Source organism: Aquarana catesbeiana, linkage group LG09 (genome assembly GCF_042186555.1).
Source record: "Aquarana catesbeiana isolate 2022-GZ linkage group LG09, ASM4218655v1, whole genome shotgun sequence".
NCBI classification, from domain to species: domain Eukaryota; kingdom Metazoa; phylum Chordata; class Amphibia; order Anura; family Ranidae; genus Aquarana; species Aquarana catesbeiana.
This window is the reverse complement of record NC_133332.1, coordinates 223,390,389-223,404,353: the sequence shown is the minus strand read 5'-3', so window position 1 is coordinate 223,404,353 and position 13,965 is coordinate 223,390,389. Positions and strand designations below refer to the sequence as shown.

Here is a 13,965-nt window from a genome sequence, read left to right as displayed (position 1 = left end):
TGCTTACAATGATCAGCTTTTATTTATTTACGTATGTTAAAGCGGAGTTCCGCTTGTAGTGCAAAGTGGATTTGCCTTTCGTAAATAACCCCCCATGTCTATAACAGGAGTAATAATCCATAGTCAAGAAATACTGCAGTGGATATCTCACGGATGGATTTTCCAAAAATGTAAGAAGCCAATGGGAGTTTTAGTTCCCCTCCTCTAAATAAAATATTATTTTTGGGCACAGCATTCCTTTTTATTGATATGGAGCAAATATTAATAGGGAGTGCTAACAAATTTACCAACCAATTATAAAGCAGATTTTAAGCATAAACAGTAGTCAGGCAAGATTAGTGGATGTGGGTATTTCTCATTGGGTCAGGCTATAAAGTTTTCAGGGTATTATGTTATGTGGGGTCTGATCTTCATTTCCATGTACTTGTAGGAGTATTTCCATCCTTTCCCTGTCTTCCACACGATTCCATGGGAGGACTGGAATTCCCCCAGAAGATAGAGCCCATTCAGGTTTGCATTATAACAACTCTTATACCACCAGCCGCCTTTGCAGGTCTGCGCACAGTGTCCTGAATTCTGGTCATTGTCCTGATCCATTGTGGAAAAATTTCCACTGTTGTGGTACGTAAAGGAGTCTCCTGTGCAAATTTATTTAAAAAAAAGGGTTTAAGTGTTTCTTCTTCAAACTGTGACTTTTCATGTTATAATTGCCATCATGTTAATTTTTAAATGATGAATTAAAAGGCTGTTCTGAGTTGAAGGCCATAAAAGGATATGCAATCTGCCATTGTTGACCTCCTTGTAAAAATGCTAGTTGCCTGGCTGCCATGCTGCTTCTGTGGCTTGAATAAACTGAGTATTTTTCTTGGCAGTTTTTTTTTAAACTCTGAATAGCTCTTTAAAGTGATTGCAATGGATCTTTTTTTTTTTTTTTTTTTTAACCACTTCAGCCCCAGAAGGATTTACCCCCTTCCTGACCAGAGCACTTTTTGCGATACGGCACTGCGTCGCTTTACAAGAAAAAGAACTGCTGCTCCAGGTGTATAGAGATAAGGCTGATTGGAGTATCTTGCAGAGTGCTAGCCCCGGTCCGCCTCCGTGGGAAACTTGGAAAGAAGAAAGAAATGGCTGCACATCCAGAACTTTTGATTTCCTTTTATTTTTTTTCACAAAGATAACACCAAAGACACCAAACTGTGGTCACGTAGACGCGTTTCACACATACATCTTGTGCTTAATCATTACCCATAAGATTAAGCACAAGATGTATGTGTGAAACACGTCTACGTGACCACAGTTTGGTGTCTTTGGTGTTATCTTTGTGAAACAAAATAAAAGGCAATCGGAAGTTCTGGATGTGTAGCCATTTCTTTCTTCTTTACTGTGTCGCTTTAACTGACAATTGCGCGGTCGTACGACGTTGCACCCAAACAAAATTGATGTCCTTTTTTCCCACAAAAAGAGCTTTCTTTTGGTGGTATTTGATCACCTCTGCGGTTTTTATTTTTTTTGCGCTATAAACAAAAAAAGAGCGTCAATTTTGAAAAAAAAGCAATATTTTTTACTTTTTGCTATAATAAATATCCCCCAAAAATATATATATATAAAAAAAAATTCTTTCTCAGTTTAGGCCGATATGTATTCTTCTACATATTTTTGGTAAAAAATCTCAATAAGCTTATATTGATTGGTTTGCGCAAAGGTTATACCGTCTACAAAATAGGGGATAGATTTATGGCATTTTTAGTATTATTTTTTTTTTATTAGTAATGGCGGCGATCTGCGATTTTTATTGTGACTGCGACATTATGGCGGACACATCGGCCACGTTTGACACTATTTTGGGACCATTGTCATTATACAGCGATCAGTGCTATAAAAATGCACTGATTACTGTGTAAATGACACTGGCAGGGAAGTAGTTGAACACTATGGGGCGATGAAGGGGTTAAGGGGCACGCACACCCACAATGCCGCGATTTAAAGGGGACTTACCTGTATGCCCATTTGCCCAGCCGTGCCATTGTGCCAACGTATATCGTTGTGCGCTGGTCATTGGATTTGATTGACAGCAGCGGGAGCCAATGGCTGCGTTGCTATCAATCTATCCAATCAAGAGTCGGGACCCCATGGAGAGAGGGACAGCACGTCCCCGACGAAGAGATGAAGGGGCTTAGGTAAGTAAAACGGGGGGGGGGGGGGGGGGGCTGGGGGGGCCGGTGACTGCCAGGTGTTTTTTCACCTTAATGAATAGAATTCATTAAGGTGAAAAAAACACGAGGGTTTACAACCCCTTTAAGTATCAATTAGGGGTCTATTTATAAAACATTTGTTGCATGAATGTCAGAATCATTTGGGCAAGCTAAATTTAATTTCTCTTTATTCCTTCTATAATTAGAGTAGTTTCTGTGTCCATCTAGTGGCCACAATGCACTATATTTTCTCTTTGAGATAGTTCAGAAAACTATACTGCATTTTGTCCATTAGAGGGTGCTGACAATACAGGAATTCATCTATTAGAAAGAATACAGACAAATTTTGATCATCTTGCACATATGCTTCTAACATTCGTGCAACAATTGGTTTATAATAAGACCCCTGTTTACATCATGACAAATGAACAGAAACATGTCATTAGACCTCTGCTGACCCCTCCTTCAAAAAATGCTTGTTGCCTGGCTGTCATGCTTGCTCTTTTCTCTCAGTCACTGGCTTGGAACAAGCATCAGGAAAAATATTTCTTCCTTTTCTCAGACTCCCTGATTTGCATATGTGTTTCAGGTTCGTGACTCAGAAAGTATAGAAACTAGGGGATCGGTATGACAGGCTAGAGTTTTCAAAAAGGGGTCAGCAGTGACACTTATATTTGATAAGACAGAAAGCACAACTGCTGCATTCTCAAGTAGGCAATAGATGGGGAACTTGTTGCAATTTGTTTCTATGGTTCTTTGCCAAGTTAATGGATCTGTCATGAAAGTGCAGCATATAGATAATCACAATTAGGTTAGTCAGTATGTCAAGTTGGTGATGTGTCTTTTACCTGCATTTCCTTCTGTGAAACTTCCCAAAGATAATCTGAATTTTTCAGACTCTCCAAGAACACTGAAGGAGGTGTACTTAGCAAAATACCAATTGTTGTCAAAGTCTTGAAAATCAATGCGAAGTTCCCAGGTACCTGTTAAAAAAAAAAAGTCTTAGGCCTGGCTAAAGCCATTATAGGGGAGCATCTCTCTTTCCCTAATGTATTGGTGTACTGGGTTACCTTTATTTACCAGAATGTAGTGTATAAAATGTTAGCTTGGGGGTATTCACCCTTAAAACTGACCTCAGAGAGAAACATGGTGCTGCACAAGAAATGGAGGAGGCATTTGGCAGGAGAAACTAGATAGGTCTTGGGTTTCTGTTGCCCTACACCATAGACGGGGCATGTGCATGAATCTGAAAAGACCGCTAAGCCTAACCCTAAAGCCGCGTACACACGGGCGGACTTTTCGACCGGACTGGTCCGACTGACTTTTGACGGACTTCCGACTGACTTTTTATCGAACGGACTTGCCTATACACGATCACACCAAAGTCCGACGGATCCGTATGTGATGACGTACACTGGACTAAAATAAGGAAGTTGATAGCCAGTAGCCAATAGCTGCCCTAGCGTCGGTTTTTGTTCGTCGGACTAGCATACAGACGAGCGGATTTCTGGGTCCGGCGGAGTTACGATGTAAAGATTTGAAGCATGTTCCAAATCTAAAGTCCGTCAAATTTTTGACTGGAAAAGTCCGCTGAAGGTCCGATGAAGCCCACACACGATCGGATTGTCCGCCGGACTCGGTCCTTCAGACCAGTGCGGTCGAAAAGTCCGACCGTGTATACGCTGCATAACTCTAACCTTAACTATAATGCTAACCCTAACTCTAACTTTAACTCTGGCATTTAACCCTGGCCCTTAAACCAAAACCCTAACATTTAATTCTAACCCTAACCCTAATCCCTAACATTTAGCCCTAGTCCTTAATCCTAATCCTAACATGAGACTTTGGACACATAGAGGCTCCTGCACTACTTTGATGCTACTTGAGTGCCAGAGAGTGTAAAGTCTCATCAAAGTCACAATACATGAACAGAACTGTTGTACTTTCCTATTAGTGAAAAAAAAACCGAAACGCATCAAAAATGCAACACCTTCATTTTTGGAGTGGGTCTATTGGAGTTTATTACACGTAAAACGCAATCTGCTGCAGGAAAAAAGTCACTGAACCTTTCCAAAAAACTCACAGATGTGAACCAGATCATTGGAAACCATGTTAAATGGACTGTAGTGCGTTTCTGCAAAACACACTAAAAAACGCATAGGAGTGAATCAAGGTTAAATCTGATTTAGCACCCTCCTAGCTAGGCTGTTAGGTAATCTTAGTGTTTTGGCTTCTGCTGTAGTCACAGAAGCAGTAATTGTTCAGTATAGTCTGTCCAGGGTTTCACAGGCTGGGAGTTTGATTACTCCCCCCTGCCACTAAAAGAAGATTCTAGAGCTTAGGGTGGGAGGATTTAAATCCCCGGCAGGAATATTTAGTAGGGCCTAGCCAATCCCTGGGGTGGTGTACTCAGATGGTGGCTGGGTTACTGTTAAATAGTCTTGAACACTAAGAGTTTTTGTCTTTTTCCTCCGCTAGGGATGGATCTACATGCTCAAGGAAAGGGGGACTGCTTGTTTCTGGACCCCTCTTCTTGGAATGGAAGCTGGACTACTCTGCTGGAGGTTTCATCTCTGGACCGATCATTGCCAATATCTGTGAGTAAAAACAAACTCCTGTGTGCCAGTGTTTTGTGGTCCCCAGCTGCAAGAATCTAGACTACTTCAGCCTATTTTTGCTACATGTGTCCAGCAATTTTCCACGTCCTCAGCTGGGAATGAATGACTATATTGCTGCTGCATAGAGATAGGGAAGAGTCCTCTGCAGTTTGTGCATAAAGCGTTTTGGAGAACCCTATACCCCAGTGGTTCTCACCCTCAGTCCTCAAGTACCCCCAAGGGGCCATGTTTTGAGGTTTTCCTTTACTTTGCACATCTGCTTTAAATCATTATTAATGATATGGTATTGATAAGAGCTATTTTATCTAAGGAAAGTTCCCAAAACATGGCCCATTGGGAAGTACTTGAGGACTGAGGTTGAGAACCACTGCTATACCCCACTGCCCTCCCCAGTTACCAGTTACTTAACAATAAACTTTAAAAACGTCAAAAAGACACTTGGACTGTTTATTGAGCCTGAGTGGATGAAATACTGCTGTGTGCCTGGCTGCCTTGCACTAATTAGAGAAAGAACCTGTGTACATCTAAGGCGGCCCTTATGGGGGTAGTGCTACAGTACCTTGGATGTGCCTTAATTTGACCTATTATCTGCTTCTTGCAGTCCCTGTGCAGCAGGGCTGGAGTGTGAGTGAAACAAGCAGTACAAAGAGCCAATAATTTCATGTGCTAACAAGAAAAAAAAAATAGCTCTGTATTTATTATTAAATCATTAAATGTATATTTGTTAAACGACCTGGTATCCAAGCTTGCAGTACCTGTAGGGCAGACTGGGAGAGGGAGAAGGAGAAGCAGCATAACAAACCAATCAAATGTGCTGCAGTGCTCATGTGCTAACAAGGAACATGCTTATAGGAAAAGAAAACAAAATGACAGAGAGATGAGCTCACCACTGTGAGTTTTCCCCTTTTACTATCCAGTCATAGGCTGGGTAATTGTCCAGGATGACCTGGGCTGGGCTCAGGGGGAGTGAGTTGACCGAGGACAGAAAAAAGTGGTGCAGAGAAATTTCTGGACTGAAAGTGAATATTGCAGCAAAGCTGACTTGGCTAATTTATCTTTTAAGCTTCATGTACAGGGCTTACACAAGCATTTTGAATGCTACTGGCTTTGGTGTGGCACTGTGCCTCAGCTGAAAATCCACTGGTGGCCCCATTACCTGTTGACGTTAGCACATGAAGATTGTCATTGCCCAACCAGAATTCACTCAGACGGCTTCCAAACCCAACCTTGTAGGAATTCCAGTTGCGGTCAAAATCCACTGAGCCATCCTTCCGTTTCTGAAAGATCTGAATTAGAAAATGAATTCTTAGTTATTTTTCTTGTCAAGACTGAAAAGTCACCAAACAAAACAATTTTGTTCACCAGCCTTTCCCGACTAGGGTCCTGTGAAAGCCTGGGTTTCCTGCAAAGGTCGCTAAGGGTTTATTGGGTAATGAACAATAGCAGACTGCTTTTCACCTGAGAATGCCTGCACAGTTCCAACACCATGGTACTTGGCAAAGCTAGTGGCGTCAGACCAATGTTTCTCTCTTTTTGTCTCTCCGGTAGTATCCACTGCCACCAATGATTTTTTAAGCTGTTTAATAAGAGCGGCCTTTGGCCTGCTGTATACTTTGTTTCATTTGACAATTTGTAAGCATGCTAGTGTAGCACCCTCTAGTGTGCTACTATTGTTAGTGTAGGTAAATTTAAGCTTATGACTCATGGTAAGTTATGTGGGTCTAAAATTGGGTCGGGCTGTTGTAGGTCAGGCTGGATGACTTCACTGATGAAGGTCTCTGGTAACTCCCCCTGGATGTTGAAGCTTGTAGAAGCTTCTGGAAGTTAGTGGGCGGAGGCCAGGAGGTCCTGATCTGCATACATGAGGGAACTTGGCCAATCCCCAGGTAGAATGTCCTGGCAGGTTGGCTAGGTCAGCCCTTAAATATGGCGGAACCATGCCAGCAGGGGAGTCGGGTGGAAGATGGAGTACTAAGGAGGCTTTCGGTGGCCTAAGTGGGGTACTTTCAAGCACTGGAGCTGAAAGCAGTTCTACAGAGGAGAGGATATACCCCTGCATGTAGATTTGCAACATTTTGTGCTATTTTACAAAGCTGACCAAGAGTTCCTAGTCCACAAGGGGCTTTTGCCACTGATCCTTAAAGATTGGTTGTGTCCAGGAAGAACAGTCCAAGATCTTTTCTCTGTACATAGGAAGGAAGTTGTTCCCATCTGTTGTTTCAGTAAAGTTGGGCATCCCATAATTATTTTACCTAATCCAAGTTGTTATCTCTAATAAAAACAACAAAAAACAAGCACAGGGACTGATTTATTGTGTCCGGATGCAAGTGGAAAATGGTTATGCAGCCATAGGGGAACCAGTTACCAGCAGCCCTTGCGGGACTACCATCTCGGGTCTATATGCTCACCAACAGAAATTGGCATCTTACTTGTTTCTGTCTGCCAAGAGAACCATTGCCCAGGCCTGGAAAAAACCTACAGTCTCGTTCCATTTTGTTGTTTTGGGTTGCACTTGTGCTGAGAAGCTTACTTTGAGGCATTTATTGGCTTACATTATAATGTATTCTAACCGGTTTTCCCATTCATTTGTTTGTACTTCATATTATTCTGGCATTATTTGGCACCTTAATACCTCTGATACTTTGTGATTCTTCTTTTCTTTGCCCCTGGGCAGGCGAGATTGGTGCTCGCTTTGCTATATCTTGAAAACCAAATAAAAATGATTGAACTGAAGAAGAGGCACTACACGTACCATTTTGGTGGCCTGTGTCTTTAAGCACTTCTGCTTCACTGCTTCACAGTATGAAGCAGGTGAATACTTGCTCCTCCTGCAAGATTTCTCCCCCTGACTCCTACATCACTATAGGAGGAACCACTGCTTCCAGGGAGGAGCAGGTATTCAGTGCACCAAAATTGTCAAACATCTGCAACAGCTGGGGAGCAGCAAAGCTGTGATTGTTTCAACACATGGGTTGTTTAACAGAGTTGAATGTTTTTTTTAAGGGACCCTGTGATGACAGGGCCACTTTAAGAGAGAAGATCTCCAATAGGCCATCAATGTAAAAAGTCATTACAATGACCAAAGATGCAAGGGGGCATTTCACAAACTGAATTCAAATGTAATGGAGCTCTTCTCTACTGACTAAAATACGACATGCTAGGTACCCCAATTTCTTTTTATTTCTATATCTACTTAGTGATTACACTAATGTGCAATGAGCTGTAAAAAGAATAGTTTTAAGAGGAGTTTCTGGAGAGCTAAAAAAAATATTTGAAGGTTTCCTCCAGGGTAAAAAAAAAAAATGCTCTAATTTTACCCCATTTTCCTTGTGCAAACTTTAAACCCCAGTTCACACATCAGCGCTGAGAAGAAATTGCGATTCAGTGGTGGGGTTTGACTTGCGATTCAGCAATGCGGTTTCCATGTGAGTTTCAAAGCTCTCTAATCTCTCTATGTGGAAAATGGGATTGCACCGTGCCAAACCCGCACAGGACCCTTTTCTAAAATCGCAGTGCGAATCACCCACATATTAATGAATGCCCTCAATGGGAATAAATTCTATTTCATTTGCCATGCAAACTTGCACTGTGAAATCGCATCTCAAAACGCACAAGTGTGAACCGGGGCAAGAGGCTAAGCTCCATGAGAACAGAATATTGTTTGTTTTTCTTATTCGTGAGTGAGGGGCTGATAAAGTTTCTTATAACCAGCACTTTTACCTTGCTTCCTTGCAATGAAAGAGCAGCAGAGTATGTAAAATCCATGGTTGTCACAAATGGCAGAACTACCCCCATGGCAGCCAATGTGGTTGGATATCAAACAGACAGCTGAGCTCTGCAGGAATCCAGAGTCCCAGCAGACAAATTGGCAGCTGAGATAGGCTTCATAGTACACTTAAGGTCCATACACACGATCAGAAAATCATACGAAAAATGGCGCTTTTGAAGCGATCATACGATGATCTTACTCTGTTTCCCCGAAAATAAGACCTAGCCTGATTGTCGCTGATGGCTGCAATATAAGCCCTACCCCCCAAATAAGACCTACCCTGTTTCCCCGAAAATAAGCCCTACCCTGAAAAGAAGACCTACAAGGACTTTAACTAGGGCTTATTTGGGGGTAGGGCTTATATTGCAGCCATCACCGACAATCACGCTAGGTCTTATTTTCGGGGAAACAGGGTAGTACACAGCTTTCGAGAGCCGATCACATCAGTTATCCGATATTATCCGAAGAGACAAACGCGAAAATTCTCGCACGACACCAGATTGTAGGATTTTCCTTAAATCAGCACATTTAACAACATCAGAAAATACAATACAAATACAATACAATACATTACATCTTCCAAATCTTCCAAATTTTTATTTTGTCGTATAAGAATTTTCATAACTTTAGTAACCTCTTTTATTTTCCATATGAGATTAGCATGCAAATAAAAATGGAGAATCAATCGTCTGATAATCTCATCGTGTGTACCAGCTATCAGAGTGTGGCACCCCCCATGTAATCTACAGGGCTGCGCTGTCAGTTTGCCAGCTGGGTCTTCTTGTGTGTATTAGAAATGGCTGTCAGTGCTCCTGTGTTACTAAACTCTATAAACAATGTTTGTAGAATTAATTCATAATTGCACTGTAGCAATATTGTTACAACTTTTTTTTTTTAATGTATAATCTCCTGTTAATACTTAGCTAACCCTAATTAATCATCCTAATTTCTTCTACTTATACCCTCTTTTTGTTATTGCTGATTTTTTTTCTTATTGTATATATTGTAAATATTGTAAATATTAGTATGTAAACTTTGTTATTGTTTTTGTCCACAAAGCTTTGAAAAATTACACATTAAAAAAGACTTTAATTTATTGGTAAGTCACTTCAATGCATGCCCAATGGAATTGTAATTTTTTTACATTTACATCTGCTTACAGATAGAAAAAAAAATCATAGGGTTAACAAAAACCTGCTTTGGCTATCTATGTAAAAGGGGGGCACCTATGAAAATAGGAGGGGTGCATGGTCCACAATAGAATACCAGTTGTAGGAGGTATAAAAATGTGTGCAATATAAACCACTGGCTAGCATTGATAAAGGGGGTGAAAAATGCCAGGCGCCATAGAGATTTTTCTGTAAGGGGGAGGGGTGGTGTTGGTGCTTGCGCCCAATTCATGTACCTGTCACAGACAGGTAAACTAATGAGTTTGGGTCCCGGCACCAAGGTTAGAGTGTCCATTTTGGAAAGTCCTTCCTCAGTGTGCTCCCTCCCTACCCAGCCACCTCAGCAGTCAAAATGACAGGCGTACAGCTGAGTTGTTTTGTAGTAGGGGTAAGCCTTCCATTTGATTGACAGTGCCCGGCAGTGGGCAGATCCATAGCTGCTGTAAAGTCCAATAGTGGCTATTGAATCCACCCATTGTAGCACACATTCAATCAAAAGCAAGGCGGAGCTGATGGGGAACTAGTCTCTCAGTTCTCCATCGGGCACCGCCCACCCAATGGCATCATCATAACCCCTAGCCCCTTCATTTAGATGTATCTTTCAGCAGAGGCATCTCACCACATACATGACAGCTTCCCAGCACAGACATGCCCCTCTCTGACTACTGGCACACTTGTCTATGCCAGCTCAGAGCTGGTTTTAATTACCAGTGGTTTCATGATCTGCAAACTGGTGGTAACTTCTGAAGAATCTATCGTTGCCATAGCAGGTTCCTAAAGTGGCGGTAGTTAAAATGACCTGAATTTGGTGCATGTGTCAATATTATTACCAAAACTAGCCTGACTGGTTGCCTCAATTAGCTGCAGGTAGTTCTAAAGGGAACAAGTGTCATTAAAGCTTTTTTGAATTCCCTTGACTGTGTCTGTACCCATCTACCCTATCCATTACATCAGGCGGATTGAAAACAGAGCAACATCATATTTGCACATTCATTTCCTTATACACAGAAATGCCATTTTAGGCAAATGTAACTAGTAGTTAGAGACTTTTGAACATCATAAAAAAATTGTAAATTTGCTTGAATAGGAGCGTGGTTATACATGACAAATTAAAAACTACAGAAACAGGAGGCAACTTGTTTTTAAAGGTGCATGCTGAAGATTGTCATTCTCATCATTTCTTCAATATAAGATGTACAATTATGCAAGACTGAAGGTAAGGCTGGAGTTCAGCCTTAAGATGAACAGACCATGCGATTCAAGCTCTTTTTAAGATCTAATCACTGAGTGTGACCGCAGAACACTACAAAATATAAAGTGCCCAAAGTTCATCGTTATGTACTGTAAATCATGTCAGTCATTCATCAATCATATTTCACTGTTCATACTGCACTGAAATAATGATAGATCAGTTCTGATGCTGTTGCTGTGGGTTACTGCACACCAATGCCCTATTGTGTGATAATTGCAGCATCCTGCCTTAATAAAAGTACTGGTTGCAGGGCAACTAAAGGGAAGACCTTGTGATACTTACAAGCCAGCCTCCTCCATCAGTGTGCATGTCACACAGCACCTTCATCCTAGTGTTGCCATCTGGGTATATGGTGTACCAGTCACTGAGGACCTGTCCTTGATATAGCAGCTCTTTGCAGTCTCTTGCTACAAAAAATAGTTTATAGTGATCATACATTTGCCTATAATTAAAGTGAAATTAAAAGATTTAATGATCTGAACCCAATCACTAAAATTTCATATAATTTAAACAAAATATACAGTACATTGCAAGCTTACGTGCACAAAAAATGTATTCATCCCTTTATTTTGCTTTACTTACTTTGCCCGAGTCTGAATTGTCATGAGTCGGAGGTTATGTGAAGACTGACAGTTTCCCAAATTTTGAGTGCAAATGTTTTTTTTTCTATACATACAGTACATCTGACTTACCAATGATGATGTCCGTTCTTCCCGAATCCCCCTTTTCTCCTTTTGGAAAGAGATACATTTGGGAGTCAGTACTAAGAATTAAACACCTAAGCTGAGTCACTTGTATAAAGCCAAACAGATTTATGTCTTCACTCTTATGAACACCTTTTCGTCCAGTCCTTGTCAACTTGTTTATACCGTTACTTGTCATCTACTGCCACCACCACCCACTAACTCATTCGCTGCTCACTGCCAATCATTTCAAAAATAGGATAGATACAATTCTTGATGAGATTTTCATTGTCCAGATATCTTGGCCAGTTAATATACCATGTCTACCACCACATTCACTCTTCTCAATATCTATCCACTACAGAAGAGGTTACTAAACTTTTCTCTGATGCCCAACTTACTACCTGCCCCCCTGGACGCTATTCCCTCAAAATACTCCGGACACCCTCCTGCTCTATTCTGTGCACTACTACTTAAAACTTCAATAGCTCCCTCTCTACTAGCATCTTCCCCTCCCCTCTAAAACATGCACCACTTTAAAAAACCCTAACTGGACCCCAGCAATCTAAACAACCCAAGACCTTTTTCTTTGGTCAGTTTACCTCCAATATTTTAGAATGCCTAGTCTTCAACCATCTGAGCTGCTACCCCAGTAACAGTAACCTTCTCAACCCAGAATTTGCCCACAACATGATACAGAAACTGCTCTTTTAAAATCCACTAATGACTTACTAAGTGCTTAAATCGATGGCCACTGCTCAGTACTCTTACTATTAGACCTGTCTGCTGCCTTTGACACAGCTGACCACCCACTCAAAAGCCTACTCTCCCCTGGCTTGCAAGTCTGTGCTCTTTCTTGACTTTCCTTCTACATAGCTAAGTGCTCCTTCAATGTCACTGTCAAGAAAACAGAGTTCATGGCCATACTCAAAGAAATGTGCATGCACACAGAATGGTCCACAGAAATGTGCATAGAATCAGGGCTATGTGCACATCTACACATGCATATTTGAAAGGACTTTGGTGCCCAGTGGCCTATTTAAAGCACTGCACCCAGCATCGTTGCTGAGTGGTTGTCAGCTCCTGTGACCCATGACCAGACCCTCCTTGTCCCTGTGTTATACCTGGTTTTGCCTTCTGACTACACCTGATCTTGACCCCTCCAGTTTCTGACCTCTGGCTTGCTTCCTGACTCCGCACCTTGCTTATCCTTTTCGGCTTATCTTCTGCCCATGTAGATCCACTTTAATAATTGAGGTAAACAATCAACGGCAGTGTGGCATTGTGCATGGCATTCCTTACAATGCACGAAAATTCACTCAGTCATATTCACATTAGATTTGCTTACACGTTTCTATGAACTATATTTTGTTTGATGAGATTTTTACCTTTCTCTCCTGTGTCTCCTTTTCCTCCTTTGTCACCAGCTACACCTGCAGCAGTAGATAAAAATGAAACAAATTACTAGAGATGTTTTAGGTACAATATTTATATTAAGGAAACTTCACAGATAGCAAGCAATTGTGCTGCAGGTTTGAAAATGACTTGCTAAGCTATTGCTAGACTTGTCAGGCTTCATAAGTTTAGTTGCACAATTGCAGCAAGTCGGCATTGCATGACTCCAGATCAACTTTCTTTGCAAACATTCTGCAAGTCTGCTGCAAGTCCTGGCTCAGTTATGTTGTGCAATAGTCATCCCACCACAGGGGTCACTGTGGCTAAATTTTTATGCTGTAGACTTGCAGAACTCTTGCTGTAGACTCACCACTGCAACTTTGCTCTTGCTAGAGACTTGCCATGCAAATTTGCTACAAGTTGTAAAAGTGGCAACTATAACTTGTGCTTCAAGTGCTCTGCAAGTGTACAATTCACCAGTGAAAATGTGAAGCAAGTTAACAAACTTACAATTCAACACTGACACAAATTTGTGGCAAGTTATCCTTGCTATCTGGGTTAGAATGTCAGTTAAATCTCAGAATGTTGTGGGCGATTTACATTTTAAATCTTTTTAAATTTAATTTTATTACACTTTTTGCATTACAAACATATATAGATTCATCGTACTCATACACCTGTATGTGTGAATACACATATAAGCACTGTGCTTAATCTAAACAAATGAATACCAGACAAGAGAGGACAGACCTAAAATGAAATGGACAGGAGGGATAATCTACACAGTTGACAACTACACCTACAGTATCTCACAAAAGTGAGTACACCCCTCATATTTTTGTAAATATTTTATTATAGCTTTTGATGGGACAACACTGAAGAAATGA

The 13,965-nt window shown here is 41.2% G+C and overlaps 1 protein-coding gene and 1 long non-coding RNA gene across 2 annotated transcripts in view; one reads left to right on the top strand and one right to left on the bottom strand.

The window, feature by feature from the left end:
* Nucleotides 1-216: 216 nt before the first annotated feature.
* The window catches only part of LOC141108316 (ficolin-1-A-like), a 20,869-nt gene continuing 7,120 nt past the window's right edge, over nucleotides 217-13,965 (bottom strand). Inside the window, exons 4-9 of the mRNA XM_073599817.1 lie at nucleotides 13,072-13,116; nucleotides 11,693-11,731; nucleotides 11,283-11,407; nucleotides 5,967-6,096; nucleotides 3,041-3,175; nucleotides 217-638 (exon numbers count right to left, since the gene is read on the bottom strand). Of these exons, the coding sequence (XP_073455918.1) occupies nucleotides 388-638; nucleotides 3,041-3,175; nucleotides 5,967-6,096; nucleotides 11,283-11,407; nucleotides 11,693-11,731; nucleotides 13,072-13,116 (725 nt within the window). The 3' untranslated portion in view covers nucleotides 217-387. The remainder of the gene's footprint in view (nucleotides 639-3,040; nucleotides 3,176-5,966; nucleotides 6,097-11,282; nucleotides 11,408-11,692; nucleotides 11,732-13,071; nucleotides 13,117-13,965) is intronic.
* The window catches only part of LOC141108317 (uncharacterized), a 27,884-nt gene continuing 18,589 nt past the window's right edge, over nucleotides 4,671-13,965 (top strand). The window contains exon 1 of the long non-coding RNA XR_012236053.1: nucleotides 4,671-4,789. This is a non-coding gene — a long non-coding RNA (uncharacterized lncRNA). The remainder of the gene's footprint in view (nucleotides 4,790-13,965) is intronic.